At 43.1% G+C, this 21,878-nt stretch overlaps 1 protein-coding gene across 2 annotated transcripts in view; it reads left to right on the top strand.

The window, feature by feature from the left end:
- The window catches only part of MST1 (macrophage stimulating 1), a 1,288,434-nt gene that overhangs the window by 615,483 nt on the left and 651,073 nt on the right, over window positions 1-21,878 (top strand). For both annotated transcript variants that reach the window (XM_069644177.1, XM_069644176.1), the window contains exon 10: window positions 4,948-5,078. In XM_069644177.1, the coding sequence (XP_069500278.1) occupies window positions 4,948-5,078 (131 nt within the window). The remainder of the gene's footprint in view (window positions 1-4,947; window positions 5,079-21,878) is intronic.

Genomic DNA, 21,878 nt, shown 5'->3' with positions numbered 1-21,878 from the left:
ACAGTTGGAACTGTATATATTTGAATTGCATATAATCTGAACATTTATACCTATTTCCTGCCTGTAAGTAATTCTACCTGTACATTTATTTTGTTATCTTGTGAACTACTTGAAACTTTGTAAACCTTGCACCTTCGTACTGCTGCGTCCTGTTACCTCCGGATTTGGTGCGCATTAGAAATAAATAAACAAACAAGTAACCCGTTTACCTACAGTCCGTATCCGTTATATGCGATAATTGGGTTACATAGTGTGGTTGATGCTTTTATTATTAATATCATTAGTCTATTTATTGAGCCCAGTCCTGGCTTCAGGAATCAACAGAGTGCTTTACAATTGTAGGGGGAAGAACACAGTGAGGGAAGCAGCGAAAAGGGGAGTGGGAGCTAACAGGGGAAGGCAACGGTGGCCAATTTGCATCAAGGGATCTACAAGCAACCAGGGGAGGAGACAGTGGGGGGCAGATCAGAGTTTCGGGTATGGTGGGGAGTGGAGGCTGTGTGGACCTGTTATGTAGTTCCTTGACAAGGAACATCTTGAGCGCTCTCCTGAACCATAGCAGCAATGGGAAAAGTCTGATGTTGACTGGAGGAGGTTCCAGAGACTTGGAGCATAGACATAGAAGGCTGTTCTTCCCATTCTTTCCATCCTGCACCGTCAGAGTTCAAGCCTTCACATTTCCCTACTTCTGGTGGATTGCAGGCCTCTGGAGATGCTGAGTTTCTTAGTGAAGTAGCTTGGGGACTTCAGAGTGACAGTCTTGTAAATGATGCAATAGGATTTGAAAATTATACGGGCTTAGAGAGTCCTTTCATGAGTGCAGGACACATCTCGGGCATGCCAGGGTAGTCTTTTGAGGATCTTTTGAGTCACCATGAATAGCAGAAGTTTGTGTGCTCGAAAGTTATTCAAATTACAACAAACATAACATAAGTGATATCCCACACATGTTGCCCAAACGCTTCTTTATTAAACTCCAGAGCATATGCAGAGGTTTCCTGTGGCACAACTCCAGAAACAGAGTGGCCCTATGGAAATTACAGAATACGTTTGACAAAGGGGGTATAAACCTGCCCAATTTTGAGATATACCACTTGGCAGGACAGTTACAATATGTCACTAGGTGGCTGTCGGAAGACGAGACAGCAAAATCTAGATAGCTGAGGGGTGAGTGTGACCCTTACTTCCTAAAAGAACTGATATGGTTACCCAAATCAGAGATGCATGGGAGATTGAGATTGCTGGAACTGGCAAAAATCGAGCTATGGGAAATCCGACCCCATGCTCCACTTGTGGTGCTACGCGGGGCGGATGAGCAACTGAGGAAAGGAATTCGCAAACACTGGGAGCCGGTAGGCCTAGCGACCTTGGGAGATATATGGCAAGAGGGGAAGGCACTGTACTTCCAAACGATAGCGGACGGAACTGGGATACATATGGGGCAATATATCACATATACCAGGATAGTAAAAACGGGTGAAGGAAACGTGGTCCGAAATAGCACTAGCAAAACAACTTGATACTGCCATAGAACCGATGTATGACATCTCGGAGGGAGGGCATGAAATATCCAGGATTTATGAACTGGTGATGTCCAGAGTGGGTAAGGAGCTGCTCCAATTGAGACGGGATTGGGAGGAGGAAGCGGGAGAACCTATGCAAGATGGGCAGTGGGAAAGAGCTCAGAGAGATCATAAAAAGGTGTCCAGGAATGCGAGGCTACGGCAGATTGTTATGTCACCCACAGGGCGTACATGACTCCTAGAAAGATTGCCAGATTTCGGGGTACAGAAGTACAAAAATGCCCCACGTGCAGAGAGGTGGATGCCGGGATGATCCACATCACCTCTGAGCGTGCCCGGAGGTGGGAAAATTCTGGGACGACATCAAGCAAAGATCCGGAAAGGGAATCAAGCTAGATGTAGAATCCGTATGGGCATGCATGATGGGTGGTTTTACCAGACCACACAACCTGAAACACGTATGCAAACTCAAAGACCTGGCCTACATCCTGGCCAAAAGGAGAATAGCTATGAGCTGGAAAGCAGCCCAAAGACCCAGTTTAGAGGTATGGTGGAACGATCTCCTGAAATGGGCAGACGTGGAGACAGTAGAATGGTATAAGGCAGCCAACAGAGGGGAGGAGAATGAAGTGGGACCTCTGAAAGCATGGAGACAAATGATAGCCACACTGTCGGGAGTCTCCCATGTCAATTACAGCACAAGTGACATGCCAGAGAACGGCGATGGGATTAACCCCAGGAGAAGGAAAGTCCGAAGAACTGAGGTGGAAGCTCGAGTTCAAGCAGAGGGAGGGTGGAAGACAGTGATAAATAACACGCAAATGTATGCTAAGAAGACTGTAATCGATATTGTCGGGTGTGTTGTTTTGTTTGTTGTAAAAACCAATAAAAAAAAAACATAAGTGGATGTAGGTTCATGTCTGGTAACCTTTCGCAAAGCCAAGAGAGGAAGAGTCAAGGTTGTCTGGTGTATAATATATTTTGGTGTAGAGGTTAGAGTAAGCGCATGGTAGAATAAAAGCATAGGAGTCATGGGTGGGAAGGGAACAGTAGTTTAATGTGTGCAAACATATCTTAGTTAGATTTTTCTGTTAATGAAGCCACTTTTTCATATTAGTTTTTACCTCTTGTGGCTGTAGTCTGTTTTTATGGTTTTTAGGCTTTTACGGTCACGCTTGCATTATAGGGTAATGTAAATGAGCTACACCAGACTATCATGACCAGTTAGTTATTTTAAGAGAAAGCAAATGCCATGTAATTGCTGTGGCTTGTGCCTTATTAAATCTTATTGCAATGGTGAGAATTTCCTGTATGCGCTACTAAAGTCTTCTGAGTGGCACTCGGAAGGAAGCTGTGCAAGCGTACATGTGCACAGTTTAGAGGGAACATTGCTCAGGACCTGGTGTATGGAGAGCCCCTAGAAACTTTACCTTGAGATTTTGTGTGGTAAAATAAAATGATAAAAAGTAAATATATGTTCAACGATGATATGCACCTGACAAAGACATTTATTACTGCGTTTTTAAAAGCAAATCAATATAATGCTGCAATGTTATTTAGGCCATGCCTCTGTAACTGTGCACTGGTATATGTAGAGGTGCGCTTCCATATTTTCAGGAAGACGCTTGCTGCATGTATTTCCGCTTGGCACATATAACTGAGCATTCTCTCCCTGCATTATGCTTGCTCTGGGTTCGTTTATTTGTTTTTTTGTTATAATCCAGCCAGAACTGGATGACGTTCTTTGTAATCGGCACTAGAGAAAGCTGGCAAATATTAAATGTAAAGAGATGCAGCTGTTTATCTAGTTTGGGTCTCCTTACACAAGAGTCCTAGTTAGTACTGGCAAAAACTGTGACTAAGGCCTCTGAGTACAGGCCATAATTAAGGGAAATCATCCATTTCCCTAAGGACAAGTAACACACCTTTAGAGGTGTGGGGTAATTTAGGGGATAGTTCTGAATTGCCTCATCCCAATTTCGGTTTCCCATAACCCAGAGGCTCCATGTAAGCCTGACCCTCTCATAGAATTTAATATATCCAGAAAGGTGAAAGAACTGCTGTATTTTGGGGGGTGGCATGTTCGTTTAGGATTTATTTTGTGGTGACCTGTCCTGTCTGATGTTACTTTTGCTGGCTTGCTGCTGTGTTGTGTTACCATTAAAGACGTTTACCAACCTTCATGATTTGGAATATTTGCTGAGTGAATAATTTCCCCGGTCATTGTTCTACAATACTTCTCTCCGAAAGGGAAAGCGAAGAGCAACTCGCACCTGAAGAATTAGCTTTCTGAACTTTATCCGTGTATAGTAATAATTAATAATTGTTTAGTTAGCCTGTGATTCGCAGAACCATCCAGATGTTTAGTTCTAATTTACTTGGCCATAGTTTGATACTTTATTGTTCACTTGTTCGGGTGCTTATACAGGAAGCAAATACTGTTTCAAAGCACCCACAGGACAACAGGGAGGGTGCAGGTGATGAGGGAAATGTAATTACAACAATGCTAAACAATTAAATACATCAAAAAGAAGACACAATGGGGAGGGGGAGACATACCTACTATGCCTTGTGAGTGTTCAGAAAGCACAAGTGCAGAGGGGAGAGGCGTATGGGATAGGTGCTGTGGTGCTCATGGAGAGCAGCAGGTGAAGTGCTATGAAGAAAGATCAGTGCAACCCCCAGTGGTGGAGGGTGAGCCGAAGCAAGTGCATATGTAGATATCCCATTGAAATGCTAATTACTAATAGTCAACACTTGTTGATTATAGTGAACAACAACATAGAACCTTCCTTACTATTGAGATCCTTACTTAGCAAGCTCAGTCCTACTCACCCACATATAATCTTTACAATACCTTTGAATGATGCAACTTAATTATCAACATGATACACATTTATATTTTATAAAGACTTAACTCTGGGCATTCACAATGCTTGTTTTGATTAATAGTGTGCTAAATAGAGATTGTTTGCATTCGGTGTGCATATCATTTATTAGTCATATGTGCATATTATTTGATGCAACTGAATTCTCCAATAATGCAAACAATGATAATTGTGTAGGAACATCACTGCTGTATCACTTTTATTTTCTAACGGTACCCTAGATGATGATGTGTGACCTAATTTGAGGGTTCCAACACTACTCTGAGCTGATGTTGATTTGCTACTTTATCTATCTGCAATTAGTCTTCGGCCTCTCCGCCTTTGTGACTGTAAGATTCTGCAGAATAAATAGCAATGAGTCAAAGTGATTGGTTGGGGCTAAACCAAAGGCAGATTACAATAGTTGCCACATTGAAAGGTTTGAGAGTTGCTTGATTGGAAGATGTACACAAATGAACATAAAAAACGCCTTGATGTAGATTGAGCATTGGCCATCCACTTCCTATAAAAATGCCTATGTATTTAATTTTCCATAGGGGACTGGATGAGAATTACTGCCGGAATCCGGATGGTTCTGAGGCTCCCTGGTGCTTTACCACGCTTCCAAGAATGAGAGTGGCCTTCTGTTTCCAGATTAAGCGGTGTGCAGATGATGTACGGCCAGTAGGTGAGCTTGGGCAGCTTGTATCATGCTTTTGTGTCTTTTTTATTTGAATTAAGTTTAGAGTACAGTATAATGTAATACCCACCTACACATGTGTGTTTTGATGGTAGTCTGGAATAGTTTTTAAGATGTGGTCCTTGACCCACCTTTCAAATTATAGGAGCTACAAATATACAACCACCCTAATAGAGTTCCCTTTGCTGGAGTTGATAAGGCTATTTCCTATGTGGTTTTGGCTCATTCCTCATCCCTTACATATCCATTTGGCCACAACCTATTGCTTCCTTTTCTAGGCCCATCACATCAGAACTTCTGGTGTACTTTTTTCTTTTACATAATCAGTAAACTTTTCAAGCCATGCCTCTACGACTTGGAGCGAGACATCCAGTGTAAACTGCTCAGCCGCCACTTAGTGTACAACGTCTTGACACGGTTTACATAGTAGGCAGAAACTGAACAAGGCATATGTTCATTTAATCTTCTGAAATAATTGGTATTCAACCACATCTATGCAAGGTTTTTTGCAGGCTGGTTACATGATTTGTGAGGGGCACTTTGTGGGTTTTGGTTTTCTTGCCATGGTAGTACTTGCAATGTATTCCCTTAGTTCATGGAAGGGCAGCCATTTACCAAACTTAATTAAAACAAAGATTTGGGAATGGCGTGCATATAACTACTTTTGTTAGAGTCGTTATACAAATAATAGGACAAACTGTTTTCTAATCAGGGAATGAAAGATGGGTTATTTTTGATATAGCTAAATTTATTGAAATAGTTTACTCATTCTACAGTGATTAGAATTTGAAGGCCCTTTGATTTGATGTGGAGATTTCAATATTGCTTTGAAACCATGACTGAAGTGGTCCTCGCGTACAAATTGGAGGCAGCAAACTTGTGCAACTGTTACAATATAGTCCCCATTTAGGCTTGGTTGACTCCTGGTAGAAAGAGTGGCAATCGGCTCAAACCTTCTATGTTATTTTCTGATACATTTTTTGCTTCTTATCTGAGCCCAATAAGCAGTGCGCTAGCTATACTGATTTCAACTTTGTTTCTTTATTTTTAAAAAAAAAAAAACATACCACATATCAATTTCTATTTACTTCTTATTTAGTCATCAATTAGATCTTCATTGATTAATTACCACAAAGCACATTCAATGTTAATTGGTTTCCAAATGTTCATAGAATATTGGTTAATTCTCAAAGTACCATACATCCATAATTGACTTTAGTCCTTATTAGATCATCATCATCCATTGTATCTTCATTGATTAATGTACTTTTCTTAAGGTATAATTGGTTTTTGATTCCTTTTACTACCTTGGTTTACACCCATCGGTTGTATTTAGATTGGTAGTTTAATTCTTTTTAGTACTTTCCTTTAGTACCTTAAGTACTGGAACCATCCATCAATTATATTTGCATTGATGGGTTTTATTTATACATCCTTAGTGCCACCCATCAATTGTGTTTTCATCAATTGTTTGGTTTACTTAGTTATCGATTCATTGCTTCATTTTCTCACATTTAGTTTTCTCTTTCTCTTTCTCACATTTAGTTTTCTCTCTTTCTCTCAACACATGTTTCTCCATGGATTTTATATCCATGGTTCCTCAGGAGAGACGCTGTCAAGGAGAAAAATGTGTATTTTGTCACGTTTACTAGTATCTTATCATTGTCTTTTCATACAAGGCTTGATTAGTTTTGTCTTGGAGTACATTGTCAGTCTCAATAACAAATCATAATGCACTTACCCTGATTACTTGTCTTGTTAGATTCTTCTTAGGTCTGATTTTGTGCTGTATCTCTAATCAGTTTATTTCTTCTTAAAGTTGGTTGGTTTCCTATAATTAAATATGTGGCAATCAGTTACAAAAATGTTATTGTGCTGTCTGTGTTTTTAAGCATTTAATTATTATTGTTACAAAATGTGGGGTGGTGAGGCCAATTAAATTCTAATTTAGTTGATTTAATTTTGCTAAAAAAAAAAAGAGCATTTCTATTTTACCCTCCCTAAGAGGAAGGGTTAACTCCATTATCAAAGAGGTATAAGGCAGGTTCCAGCACTGGAGAGGAGAGCCACAGATTCAAAAAGAGAGAGAATATTTTCCCTTTGTAGGGGATCTATTCTGCTTCTTATCTTAGTGAAAGAACTTCCCAGGATGCGGTTGTCCTCAGCGTCCTACCCACGCTGAGTTCAACTCGCTTCTGGCATCTTTTTATAGAAACGCAGCAAAAATGACATCATCACGCATGTTTGCATGATGACGTCATCGCATTAATGCATATGGCGTCCATTTTGGCATATCGCCAGTCTTACATTGATTACCTTACCGTATTTCGCGGGCAATTAAGACTGACACTCATAAGGAAGTTGGCAATCATCCTCTAAAGCCATGTTTGAACTTAATGTGCGAGTTTGTTATAGATAAGATGTTTATCTCATTCTACACATTTCTTCAATGCCTATAGAGATATTGCACAGAATGGCGTCATCACGCACATTTGCGGGATGACGTGTTCACTTTATTTTGCGTATGGCGGCCATTATTATATGTCGCCAATCTTAATTCAGCATCCATACAATGATCTGTTTTGGCAATCATTCTCTAGTACCATATTGGAAGAACATTGCCAATACTTAAATTTCCAAGGTCTATGGGTAACTTTGGTTTCTATAAAGAATAAACATTATGTATACGTTACTACCTAAGATGTGAGATTGCAGGTAATTATACATCACATTGCTTTACACAGGTTTTCCTAAATACCCAAGTGGGTACATAGGTTCATTCAAACATCACAGCAATATGTATACCAATGTTACTTATTCTAGAGCCAGTATGCCATTTCATGTTCTGAATTCAGGCCAGACATACAGGAGTCCATATTGCATATCCATTCCGACTCCTTCCTTCTTAATAGAAGTTCTCTGTTGCCCCCTGTGTGTGGGGTTTCTACTTTTTCCAATCCTAGGAACCTTATCTTGTCCAGGCCTTGTTCCGTATGCTCGAGAATAAAGTGCATAGATAATGGATAGCGTAGATCTTTATTTTTGATCACTCGTAAGTGTTCAAGAAGTCTTATTTTTAAGGGTCTTATTGTACTCCCAATCTACATTTTTTGCATGCACCTATAATCCCATAGACTACGTACTTGCTGTTGCAATTAATACATTGCTTGATGCGTCTTCTTTTGCCATTTGTTTATACTTGTTATTTAATACCATTTTGTATTTGACGGCAGATGTTACAGTTCCCATAGCATTTATACGTGCCCTTTGGTGCTGGAATGTTCTGATAGCTGCTAAGGCTATGTAGTGTCTTGGGTTTTAAGTTACTTGGACTGATCAAATATTCTAACGTCGGTACTTTTCTAAAAACCATTGTTGGATCTTCTTTAATGTATTTCTTAATACTTGCATCCGTTTTCAGAATATTTCAGTGCTTTTTTGAGGATGTTCTTGGTTATATTAGCATCGCTACTATAGGTTGTTATTTAGTTTACTTTAGACATCTGTTCCTGTTTTCTTGGCTGGTCTTTCAATACATATTCCCTTGTTACATTTTGTGATTTTGAGTATGCCTTATTCAGATGTTTCGGTTGGTATCCTCTTAGTAGAAATTTCTTTTTTAGTTTTTGTGCATGTTGTTCAAATGTTTCCGGTGAGCTACAATTTCTTTTCACTCTTAAGAGCCCTCCATAGGGAATATTTTTTATTATGTGTGCGGGATGGTTACTATCCGCATGTAGGATACTGTTGACTTCAGTTTTCTTAGTCAAGAGGTTGGTTGCCTTCTTCTACATACAATTCCAAATCTAAAAATTCTATAGATGTTTGACTTTTGTTTAGTGTCAGCTGTATATTGTACTCATTCTGATTCAAAAAGTCGACGTACTTCATGAGGTCTTTTACATTGCTATCTCAGATCATGAGCACGTCATCTATATATCTCCCCCAGTATGCAATTTTGTTGTGCTCTGTAAATGACTTGTGTACAAAGGCATGGTCTAGCTCAAAGTGCCCCATAAATAAATTTGCTTAGGCTAGTGCGAATTCCTTTCCTTGTAGTTGTTTATAGATGATTGAATCAAAAGTAAAGATATTGTTTTCCAATATGAATTTTAACATTTTCAAGATAATTTTGTTTTGTTTTATAAATGAACTAGACCTTTTCTTTAGAATAAATTCTGTGCATTCGATACCCTTAGTGTGTTTGATACTCGTATAGAGTGAAACTACGTCTAAGGTCACAAAAAAGTAGTTTTCTTCCCATGGGATTTCCCCTAGTTGTTGGGTTACATTTCTTGTGTCTTAAGTATGAAGCTAGGCCTGTTGTTAGGGGTTGCAAGTGTGTATATATATATATATATGTACTGTGAGATCCTTTCTGTGAGGGACCCTATCCCATTAATAATGGGTCTACATTTGGGAAACAGGTCATACTCTTTATGGACTTTTGGAAGAAAATATATTATGGACATTATCAGTGTTATTGAGCCCATATATGTTGCCTCTTCTTCATTCAGCAAACCATTATCCAGCCATTCTTGGCTCATCCTTTTCCAGTGTATCTGTAAATCCTGTAATGGAGTCTTATCCAGATTTTGGTACCAATCCTTATGGCTGAGAGTCCTTCGTTCACGTAGTCTGTCCTATTCATGAGGACTATGTTCCCCCCTTTGTCTGCCATTTTGTGATTATATTGGTGTTGTTGGCTGACTTGTACAAGGCTTTCTTCTCCTACAATGTTAAATTGTAGTAGTATTTCACTTTCTTATCCTTGAGATAGTTGTTTCTTAGGTCTTCAGTGACCGCTTTATGAAAAATATCAACTGCATTTTTTTCTGCCAAGACTGGCATGAAGCTTGATGTCTGTTTTAAAGTGGTTTCTTCCGAATGGAAAATGTTGATTTCCTGCTGTTCTGTGAAGCTATCTTCTTCATTGATGTTCAATAAATCAATTGTTTTCTCAACCAGATCCACTGTTAGATTTGATATGGTCTGTGTTGTTTCTGGTACCTTTCTTTTAAATTGCGTTTCTTCAAAATATTTGTTCAGTTTCATTTTCCTACAAAATTTGTATAAATCCACTTGTGTTTGGAAATAGATTGAATTGTTGGTGGGACTAAATGATAGTCCTTTATTAAGTGCTGAGACGAGATTTGAATTTATTTGGAGGTTGGAGAGGTTGAGGACCAGATTTACCTGTTAGCTTTTCTCAGTGATCTTGTTTGCATTCCTCCTATGCTTTCTCTTTCTTTTAAAAGTGCCTCCCTCCTTCCCCCTCTTTTTTTGGTCAAGTATTTGGATTTGTGGGGTTTTTTGTTCCCATATCCACTGTGTTCCTCCTCTGTTGTATATTGGGTCTTGTTGTATATTTGTGCCTCCAAAACTCTTCCAAAAAAGCATTCCTGAGTTGTGGCTGGGAGTTGCTGGAGATATTATTGATGTTTTTGCTGGTTCATCTTCATGGCCTTTATCACTTTCAGAATATGATGTTTCCATAGTTGTTCCCGTGTTAGCGGTTTTTGGAGTCTTGGGTTTAGATTTCCAGTTGCTCTTAGTGTCATATTTTCTATGAAATATATAGACTCTTCTATTTTTATAGTCCATTTCATCGCGTATGAATGTTTTTTGAATTCTTGCTTTTAATTCCTTAGTGTAGTTTAAGATATACTCGTCAAGAATTTGATAATTTTTAAAGGACAACTCAGGTAGGTTTAGTTTTTCAATGTTCTCTTTAAGTTGTTCAATTTCTTTTAGCATCTTCTCATGTGCCATTGCTGCCTGATCAATAATTCTAATCATCATTCCTTTATAGGTTTTGGTTATATGGTCTTCCCAATCGATAAATGCCTCTATGTCCTCTTCTTCATACGAAGGGAAAATACAGACTCTTAAACCACAAGGTATCCTCCCTACTTCCAAGTACATTTTCATAGTCTTTGCTTCCCACCACTTAGAGAGTTCTCTTGGTGTCTGATTCCAACTGCTCGAAGAGGTTTCTAAGTGATGTGGAAAATTGTGGGGACGTTGAGTCATCTGGTATTTCTCTGTCTCAATCAAAAAAATTCCTCGGCCTCTACATCACGTCTATCAAATTCTTCTGCCATATTGTTGAATAAACTCCTTCTACTTATATACAGTCGTCTGTGTTTAAATGCTGGATTGTGCCCGGAACCTCCTTGAATCTGTTTTTTAGAAAAAAGTTCCGATACACGTCAAGTAAATACGCAAACCAATGATTGTCTTGTTTCCACATGACTTTGTTATCATGACCTGAGACCATGTGATAATCTGTAATCTTCAAACAAGATTTACGTATCAAAGATAGAATAGGTGACATGGTTGCTAAGAAAAACTTTTTCTTTTTTGCATTTTTCCCATCTAATTCAATGGGACCCCCAGCATATATGCTATTTGGTAACCCTAACCTGAATTTTGGGAGTGATGTCATTTTAAATTTCACACTCTGGCTTAGCTCAGTTTGTTTTCAAGGCACTGGTCGGTCCTAAAGGTCACCAGTGCAAGGGGAATTATTTTTTTTTACATTTGTTAAGCATGCAAAACCCTCAGGCATCAAGGCACTGCTACAACCAGTTAAACTCAATTAGGTACAGTCGGGGGGCATAGATGCGCTTGGTTCAAGACCAGTTGCAATGGTATGTGAATGACAGACGAATTGGCAATTGGAATGTCAGGTGGGTTAGGTGAAGAACCAGGTTTTCAGAGCTTTCCTGACTTGCTAGTGGGATTGTTCTGCTCTTAGGCGATGGGGGAGAGAGTTCCATAGGTGAGCTGCCACTGATGGGAAGCTAGCTCCCCCACTTTTTATCAGTTTGGAGTTAGGCTAGATAAGACTGTGTGCGTAGGCCCATCTAGTGGGTCTAGAGGACTGAGACTTTGAGAATCTTTGGGAAAGGTAGGCCGTTGCAGAGTTGGATAGACATTTGTGAGTGATGGATAGGGTTTTAAAGATGATCCTTTCCCTGATCGGGAGCCAGTGGATGCTTTGTGCTCTCCTTTGGGGATGTTAAGAGCATCACAGATAGCATTGTTCTGGATCACTTGGAGTTTGTGGATGTGCGTGGAGGTGCCAGCGAAGAGGGCATTGCAATAGTCTAGCCTGGCTCGGATGATGGCTCTGGAAATGGTCAGACAGTTTGTAGGGGCGAGGAAAGGTCTGGCAGCATTAATTAGCTTGGTAGTGTAGGCAGTTGAGGTAGCATTAGCGTTGACCTGACGTGTCAGCGAAAGTGTAGAGTCAAGATAAACGTCTAGAGTCCTTACAGAAGAGGTGACCAGGATTTGGATCCCGTCGATGTTGAAGTTGGTGTATTGAATATCTAGTTTTTTTATGACAGCTGGAGGACCAACCAACAGAATCTGTATTATCATTTAAGCAGAGACCATTAGCAGCCATCCAGGCCTGGATCGTTGAGTAGATTGCATTAAGTGTTTGTGAGTCTTCAGCGTAGTTTCCAGAGAGTGGTACCAGAATGTGCATATCAGCGGCATCATTTGTGTAAGATAATGCAATGGAGTCGAGGAGATCACAGAGGGGTTTGGTAAACATGTTGTGTAGTGTGGGTGACACACAGGAGCCCTGGGGCACACCACATGAAATGGAGGATGGAGGGGCAAAGGCGATATCGGAAAGGACTCCGATTGATCTGTCTGCTGGAAAGGAAGCTATCCACGGGGCGGCTTCTGGTGAAGTTGGCTGCCGAAGCAAGGTGTTGGCAGAGAATGACGTGGTCTACCAGGTCGAAGGCAGCGGATCGGTCTAGTAGTAGGAGACGGGCTGGCTTGCCTTCATCTCTTATTGTGTCGAGTTGATTTTTTAGGTCCAATAGAGCAGATTCTGTTCCATGACCAGGTCGGAAACCTGACTGTCGCAATCCTAGGATGTGGTTGATTTCCAAGTATAGTTGCATTTTTATATAAGCAGCCCTATCAAGGATCTAATGTAGAAAAGGTACGGTGGTGATGGGTGGTAGTTAATTAGTGTGCGGTCCCAGGCTTCCTTAATGGAGGCTGGGACTTTGCCTGAAGAGAAGGAGTTGTTAATGAAACTAGTAATGAGGGGAGTGAGCACTTCTGAGCAGTCCTTGACAGTCGGTGCTGGGCAAGTGTCCCCTTGACATCTAGACGGTTTGAGGTTTTTGAGGATGGAGGCAACTTCTGCTCCTGAGACATCGTGGAAGCGGAAGGTGTCTGGTTTGAGAGGACTAAAGTATAGGCGGGTGGACAAGGTGGCGGGGTTTGTGATAAGTGATTGTTTGGTGCAGATTTTTTCCTGTAGGCTGGCGACTTTGCCGAGGAGGGCCTCTTGGATGTTAACACGCCAAGTTTCGTCTTTAGTGATGTTGGGAGGTGGGGGGCAGGGGCTTCTAGTTCACGGAGGATGGTGAAGAGCTCTTTGGAGTTAGAATTGACAATTCTGTTGTTAAATGTCATAGCTTTAGCCTCAATGATGGCTAATTTGTAGGTCTTAGCAGTGGCTTTCAAGAGGGCGTTGTGGGCATCTGATGACGATTTTACCCAGGCTACCTCAGCCTGTCGTTTCTTGGCTCTCAGTTCATGTAGGTCACTGGTGAACCATGAGTTGGAGTGGGTCAGAGTTGTGGCCTTCCGGCATGCTAGTGGGCCGACTGTATCCACAGCAGTTGCCAATGTTTTAGGTAGATGTCAGCGAGCGCAACAGGATTATTGGCAATATTCTGGTAGTTTTCTGGTTGGCACTTAGATACTAGAGGTGTGATGCTAATCTTGTTGATCTTGTGAGCGCTACGTGACCAGGTGGGAGGCATAGGGGAGATGTTGGAGGTGTTGATTGAGGGCTGTGGGATAGTAAATGTTACTACCAAGTGGTCGGACCATTGGCACGGGTGGATGTCATTAATATCTATCTTGCCATTAAGAGCCGCAATCCAGTCGAGGGTGCAGCCTTTGATGTGTTTGGGCTTGTTGACACAGTGAGTGAAGCCCAAGGCAGATAGCGAGTTGGCTAGGGATGTGGCATTGTGGTCGGTCAGGTCATTGAGGCCCAGGTTAAGGTCGCCCATGAGGAAGATTTTTGAAAAAGGTTTGAGGCTGGTGTTGAGGGTATGTAGGAGTCTTCCTCGAAAGTAGCTGTTGGACCAGGGGGCCTGTATAGGATGTTTATGATCGAGCTGGTATGGGAGGTGGTGAGTTTAGCAGATAGCAAGTTACAGTTCCCATCTAAATTATTTTTTTTAAATGTTTTATTCTCTTTATCGATTTTACAACATGTTAAACATTCCTCCCTACCCCTGCCATGTTTTCTGTAGTTGGGATGCCCTTGCCAATTTAGGGATCTTTCTCCACAATTTTTCCCACTCCTCCTTGATTTCCTGTCCCAGCATCCACTCCCACCGGTTCATGTATGGACAATTGGCTCTGGGGTGGCATTGTCTAATATTCTATATAGGCTAGATATAAAACCTTTTGACCCGTCATGTGTCAAGAGGAACTTCTCAAATGCATTAACCTGCCTGTTGGCCGCATCCTTGATTGCTGGATTCAGTAGCCAATGCTTAATTGTGCGTATCTAAGTCTCTCCCCCCTCCTCCACTGCAAACTCTTGCTTCCATTCTTTAAAGGAACTGATACCCTGGCCCTGGAACGTAGCCCATATAGTCCGGCATCCTCACTCCTGCCACTGTCTAAATGCTCTGTGTTCCCTCCCTGACGTAAAATCCCTGTTATTAAAGATGGGGGGTAAAGGAGGACGTAAAGGTTGTGATCCCATGTGTCCTCCCCAGCTTGTCCCAATTATCTACTACAAGCTTCATGATGGTACTCTGGTGTGATGCTGGAAATGCATTGGAGCGACAGGGCCTCCGTGTCCTTGTCCTTTAGTCCTTTTTATCATGTGTGTTCTGTTATTTTCTGCACAGGAGTCCATGTGGGACTCCTGGCAGTGCAGCTCTTCCTCTTCTGGTTTGGTAAACAGACCCTTGGGATACCCTTATTGCACCCGTGGGTGGAGCTGCAACCCTGTACTCTAGTGTATGTTGTTGGGCACCTGTGTGTAGCCCACAGAGCAGGGTATGGGCTGGTGGCAGCTACATGCTGAATTTGACAGGTGCTCTGAGTATCCTCCATTTTGGGATACACAGGCCCTGCCATTGGAATCAGTGGATTCCTGATAGAAGACAAGATGTCCCCTGGGGCCTGTTGCTTTCTATTACCTGTTACCTTGTTTTCCCAAAGTCCTGAGAAGCCCTGACACTGTCCCTTCCCCTGACTGGCGGTTGGGTGGAAGTTCCATATATGGTTTTGTGGGGAAGTCCAGGCCAGACTGGCTGGATCCTTCACAATGACTGTATGTTGTGGGTACGCCTTTGTGGTGGGACCTGGGTGAATGGAGTATGTGACCATTTCATGTTATGGGTGTCTGGTGTCTGGTGTGTGACACAATGAATGAGACAACCCTGCCCGAAACTGGTATGAACGCAGTGTGGAGTGCTGAATGGCTGGGTGCTTGTCCCAGTCCACATTCCTTGTTAGTGTCTGGATGGAGAAGAATGACCTGAATGCACTTTGAGCCTGATTGGCTGCCTGCCTGCTGAATGCCCTTCTGAATGATTGGCTGCCTGAGCCTGGCTCAGCAGTGTGAATGGGAGACAGAACAGTATATCTGGGGACCTCTCACTTACTGGAATTGTTCAGAAGGTGAAGTCAAAACGTGATGCTTATCTTGAGGCACAGCTGGAAGGAGAAGGCTTTGCTGCTGCTTTCCTTCGTTGCAATCCGAAAGCTGTCGTATCTCCAAGAACTGATCCAAGAGAGGACCTGGCTAGGAGTCCTCTTCCCGAGCTACCAGGGAACAATGTGCACCAGCTAACCTGAACGAAGGCTCCCTGGAAGTCAGTCAACGAAAGGATGCCGAACGGAGACTGGGACCGCTGAGGAATCTGAAGTGAAACACCAGGATGTTGAGGGCTTCGACGACTGCCACTGTCGACCGAGGTTCGGAGGACCAATGTAACCTCGTCGACCGGAGCCGCAACACTCCATTACCTAAGACACTTTGAAATCAAGGACTCCCTTGCTCATCACCGTAGACAGATTTCTCCCGCCAGAGAAAGTCAAGGTTGCTGAGGAACCGAGGAGAATCCGCCGGTGGGTTTCCCACCAACCGGAGTCCACAAAGATGCAGACGAAGATCCAAAAGCCAGCCATGGTGGAGTCCTGATCGCCAACGCCCTTGCTGGGCCTAAGTTCTTCATTAAGTACTCTTTGCGGCAATGAACTCTTGTTATCGAGGTGCCCCGCACACCTCATCTTCACAGGACATCCATGACCGACCGTCGACGAGCACCGCGAAGGTCGAAGCTGCGCCCTCGGACAGTTCACCCTTTCCTCGAGGAATCTTGACGATCCGTGGCTCCTACCTTAAAGGGAGTTCACTCAAGAAGGATCCGTCGATGACCCATCAAAGAATTCTGCTAAACCAGGTACATTGTGGTAGTAGAACCTTTTTAGAAGGAACCAAGACTATATTAGACAATATATGGACTGGGCTTGTTGATGCACTTCATTTACAGGTTGCCCAGGTGGGGGGATCCTTGTACAGAACTGTCTTGCGGTAGGGACCCCGTATTCTGCCAATTGTCTAGCGCAACTTGTTTTCCTCCCATTTCTGGTGTTGGTTCACATTGCTATTAGACTTGTATGTAATTTACAACTGTCAGCAGTTGGTGCATTTTGAAGGAGTCAAGAGTTAACTGTGGTACCACATAGATATTGTACATATTTATCATTATAGTATTGCCTGAGCACAAAGTGTGTTATTGTGTATGTATATACTCGGAAGCTTATTTATATAAAGAACTGTGTTATCAATAGTATAGTGTGTGGACATTCCATTGTGGGGGCTTGGGGAGTACACTGTACTGAAGAACCAGCCTGCATCACCTCCTGAGAGCTAAGCCTTGATTGCTCACCCATTGCTGCCAACAATAGAGAATCTTTGCTGGGGTGCTCTGTGCTTCTACTCTGCCATATAGAGGGCAGGCGTACAGATAACCCCCCCTCCAGGCTTTACATCAGGTACATGTGTTTCAGGTTGAGCTTCTTCGGTAGCCACAGCACCTCTCTCAAATCATGTTGCCATGTTGCACTACTGCTCCATCCATAGAGACCCACAGCTTCCCCGCCCTTTCAGAGAACCATTCCCTGATTATCCTCAATTGTGTTGCTTTGTAATATTGTTGGAAGTTGGGGAGAGCCGTTCCATCTATTTTCGATGTAAGTCGTCTGATACTAAGTGAGGTTTTGTAAATCAGGGTAACACCTCCCTCCTGGTGTCTTGTCTATCTGTTCTAAGGATGGTGAACCCTTGAGGGATGGCGAGGGAAAGTGTAGGGCCAGATGCAGAGTGTAGGCATGATTTGGTGATGGGTAGGAAGTCTAGGTCGAGCAAGGTGATGAGGTTGTGGATGTCGGCAGGGATGTTCCTGGCGATAATCAGTCTCCGCTTGGTATGGGTGTCAAAGGATTGGGTATTGTTCTGTGACCTAGGTGTGTGTTTAGCTGGTTAGGCTGCCAAAGGGTTAGCATGGATAGTCAGTGTGGTTGTGTCCTGCGAGAGCATCTATGGGCCGGTCAGGGGTTTCTTGTACTAGTCAGAGCTTGCTCTGTAGTACTTTAAGACGAGATAGCTGCACCTTGAAGTGGATGGGGTGTAGGATTTCTTACTCCAGCACCAATCAATAAGGACAACTCAATGGTTTGGCAAAGGGGAGTTTGTTTAATGATAAGTACAAATAAACAGGGAAACATGGAAATCAACAGTGATGCGATAACCGTCTCGCTTCAACTCCCAACGACTTCATGCAAACAGTAACAGTTTTACCCAAAATTCGTCATCATTGACGTGTAACACTCAAAAAATTTGTCATGCAATTCTATTGGTTGGAAAGGGTAACTTAAATATAGGTGCTATATCTGTATATGGTAACGGAGTGTGAGGATTGGATAAACAGTATCAGGTGGGTGTCTAAGCTCTTCCTTCAAAAATGACAACGGTGGATGTCACTGAAAGTACGACGTCCCATTGGTTCTACTATCTGTAGGACCCTAGATTATTTGGTCCACTATGATTGGGTTGGCTTCAACCCCATGCATAAATCTCCATTTTAATTAGCATGCAGAATGGTCAACCAGGTGCAGGATGCCCCAAGATTCACCCGGCCTCCCTTCCATCAATCAGTACTTAAGTGCCATGTGTCAATTAGTTGACTGTGGTCGGCCTCGAAACTGTAGCTTCTTGTCAGGAAAAGTTATGGTATATTCCGTTTGGGAGATAGCCAGGCGTAGGTGCCTCTTCTCGCTTGGCTGGTCATGTGCTAGCACACTGTGAATCTGCTTGGTTTTCCTTCTATTTGTGCATTTAATTCTTTATTCGGCTTGCACCTGCCTGGGCCTTCTGATCTCGACCATCACGGGGCAGGTTGCTCTGTTCTTAAGTTTTGATTCTCCGAAGCTACTGTCCGCCTCCCTCTCTTGGTCTGACCTCGACTTCCCAGGCACAAGCTGCTCTTACTGAGTTTTGATTCCGCCGCCTCTTCGCTTTAGCTGGAGTACGAATCCTGTCCTGTTTGACCTCTAGTAACCTCAGTTAATTCTGCTTTTGTGTAAAGTGAACTCACACTTAAATAGTGTGCTTCGTTGTGGTAAATATATAGTTGGCGCTTGCCGCTCTATTCTTCTACTAAGCATAGCAAGCCACACTGTTTTCTTAGCTTCTTGCGGTTACAAGCATATGTACAGGCGTTAGCTGGTTGAATAGCGTCATTATGCAGTTTAAGTTTCTTTATATTTCAACATCGTCTCTCCTAAGTTCATGATGTCCTTATTCATGACCTTTCCGTTTTTGTGTGTCATCTTTTGATTGTCATTTCTTTCATTTGGGAGTCTGTCCGGGCCCTTGTGATGTCATCATTCGTCTTCAGTTAATGCCTGTTGAGTTTCTTATTGGACAGTGTTTAAGCAATCTTCATTTCGTGTCATTTGCTGGTAGGGTTTTCTCAATGATACCTTACTGTCCATGGTAGTCTGGTTATTGGTACTTCATTAGGTATTGCTCTTCTAATAGGCACTGGGCAGAGCCCTAATACGGCTCTCTGCTGGTTTATTTGCTCATCATACATCACATATCTCAGCGTGAACGTTCTTGGTACTTCAAAATGGGCAACTGGAGTGCAGGCTATATTTGGGACCTCTTCTACAGTTGGTTCTTTAAACTAAGGCGGGTAGAGAGGCCTAGGCTGTATGAAAGCTGCCAGTGTCTTAGTGGAGGTGCGGGTGGCTAATCTGGAGTTTCTAACTTGACATGGTGGTGTGTATGAGGAGTAGGTGGGGTAGGTTCTTCGGTGCAGGCACTTGTTTCTGGTCTATGTGGCTAGGGGGTGTCCTATTTTGTTGTCTCATGGTCAGTGTAGGGGGGCACTGTGATAGTGCTATGAGCATGCTTGTTGCCATGATAATGGAGGGTATGCGTTTGGATTTTTCTTACCCGTGGGGCTGTGCAAAGCGCCTTGGGAGATGTTTTGCTGAGAGTCTTACTAGGTTCGATGGGCAAGGTGTGTGAGATGTTAGGGAGTTCAGGGCACCTTGTGGGCATATCCTGGGCTCTGTGGCTATAGCGGTAAGCACAGGAGCAATGAGGAGCGAGTCTGTGGAAGCTGGGAGGTCAGGGGACCTTGTAGTACCTTTTCTGGGGTATGTTGTAAGTAGGTAATCTGAACCTACTGCAACCCTCATGGGGTTATGATGGGAGTCATGCGCATGGTTGGCTGGGGATGGGGCTGGTAGGGAAGGGATAGGGTTGGTAGACGCATGGCCAGAGCGTAGAGATATATGGTTTGCTGAGTAGTTGGGCGGATCATAAAGAGTTTGCATGGTAATAGCTTGCATTATAGATGCCCGCAACAGATAGGTTCCCTGGCCTTAAGCAAAGTCCTTTGGAAACGGCTGGCTCCGCCTTTCGGCTACATTGTGCTGGGGCAATTTTCTGGGCTTCTGCCCAATTGGGGCGCTGTGTCTCCCATTGTAGCCCATTGTAACACTATCTCCTTTTATGGAGAATAGTGCAGGGAAAGCTTATTTTTCCATTATTTGTGGAATTTGGGTATTTTTCTAATACTCAGTGCCGCTAATACAGACTGGTGGCAGTGGTATCTTTGTTTGCCTTTTTGGGTGTACGTCTGTGCACCCATTTTATTTTTTACTACATGGTAATATGTGCAGTGCTCAAAATATTTGGCTGTGTTGTTTAAAGCCCTGTGTTTGTGTAGAACTGTCCTTTTGGTGCTTCCTCCCTGGCAGGGTTAGGATGTCCCCATATATGGGCATCCTCTTCACATGCTCTTGTCAGAGCCCACAAGGAGCTTGGGCTGGGCTGCAGATGGCGCTAGTACACATCATAAACCTTGTGTGAGGTCATGACTTTAACTGAGCTGGCTGTCTGCTATTGAAGTGTCCACCCAGAGTTTGAATGTTACAGGCCCCTGATAAGTGGGCCATGACTTTGTATACCTGGAGAGGATCTAGACACATTCTTCAGTTGACCACTGCTGCCAATGATTCAATGCACTAGGGGGCTGAGAGAGATGGTTTAAGACTGCTGCTGACCCAACCGTTGATCACGCCATCTACTGCAAGGCGAAGCTCTTCTATCGATGGGGGAAACCTTTTACACAGTGGCAGCTCGTCCATAATTTGCAAGGTGGCATCAACCCACTGGCCGCCTCGCCCATTGTGGAGGATCCGAAAAGAGCGAGCCCTGAAAAACACTGAACGCACCTTAGCTCTTGGGCTGGCTGAATTGTCAAAGGGAAACACTGTTTCGTTTTGACAGTTCTGTTCCCCAGCCGCGCATGCTAAGGCCGGGGGCATTTTGCTTCCCCAGCCTTGCATAGCCCATTGGAAATGCTGGCTGGTGAACTGCATGTCTGGATGTTTAAGGGGGCACTCATGTACCTCCCCCACATACAAACAGAGCAGACTGGAGCAGGGCATTTCATCACCTACGCTCAGGCCCCCTTGCGCATGTGCAGGAACCAGGAAGCTCTGGCTTCCTGATTCCTATACATGCTACGCAGGAGCTGGAGCACTGGCAGCAAACTTCAGGACCAGGGCAAAAGGTACTTTTGTCAATTTATTATTTAAGTATGTGTATGGATGTGTGTATGCTTGTGTTGTGTGAGTGTATGATGCTGGGTGCTTGTGTGTCGGTGGAGCTGATTTTGGTGAGTGAGTGAGGTGTTGTACAACAAATTCTAGTAAAAAAAATTCCATACTTGTCCCTGGGTGCCTAGCATACAATCACATTGATTGTGTGTGTTTGTGAGGCGCTGTGTGTCCCAGGCATGGTATTGTTTTACTAGATATCTATGATGGATGTCTAATAGAAAATGCCATGCATGCCCCCAGCGCCTCGCATACACACACATTCACGATGATTGTGTGCGTGTGTGAGGCGCTGCATGGCCCAGGGGACAAGCATGGTATTTTTTTTACTGGGCATAAAGCAGCATCAGTGTAATTATGTGCCCGGACTAGCTTTAAAATGCAGCCATTCTAGCCATTTCTTACTGTGGCATGACATTTTGTATTGGGCATCTTTGATAAAGCAATCATTATGAGTGTTATGTTGCTAGACTGGCATTTTGGTGCAGCCCGTTTGGATATATTTTCACACTCCGGCATGCATTTTGATCAATCCAACAGGAGTATGTTGTGGGAGGTACTGGCATATATTGG

Source organism: Ambystoma mexicanum, chromosome 2p (genome assembly GCF_040938575.1).
Source record: "Ambystoma mexicanum isolate Mex_15411 chromosome 2p, UKY_AmexF1_1, whole genome shotgun sequence".
NCBI classification, from domain to species: Eukaryota; Metazoa; Chordata; class Amphibia; order Caudata; family Ambystomatidae; genus Ambystoma; species Ambystoma mexicanum.
Note: the sequence above shows the minus strand (reverse complement) of the source record. Positions and strands in the feature narration are given on the sequence as shown.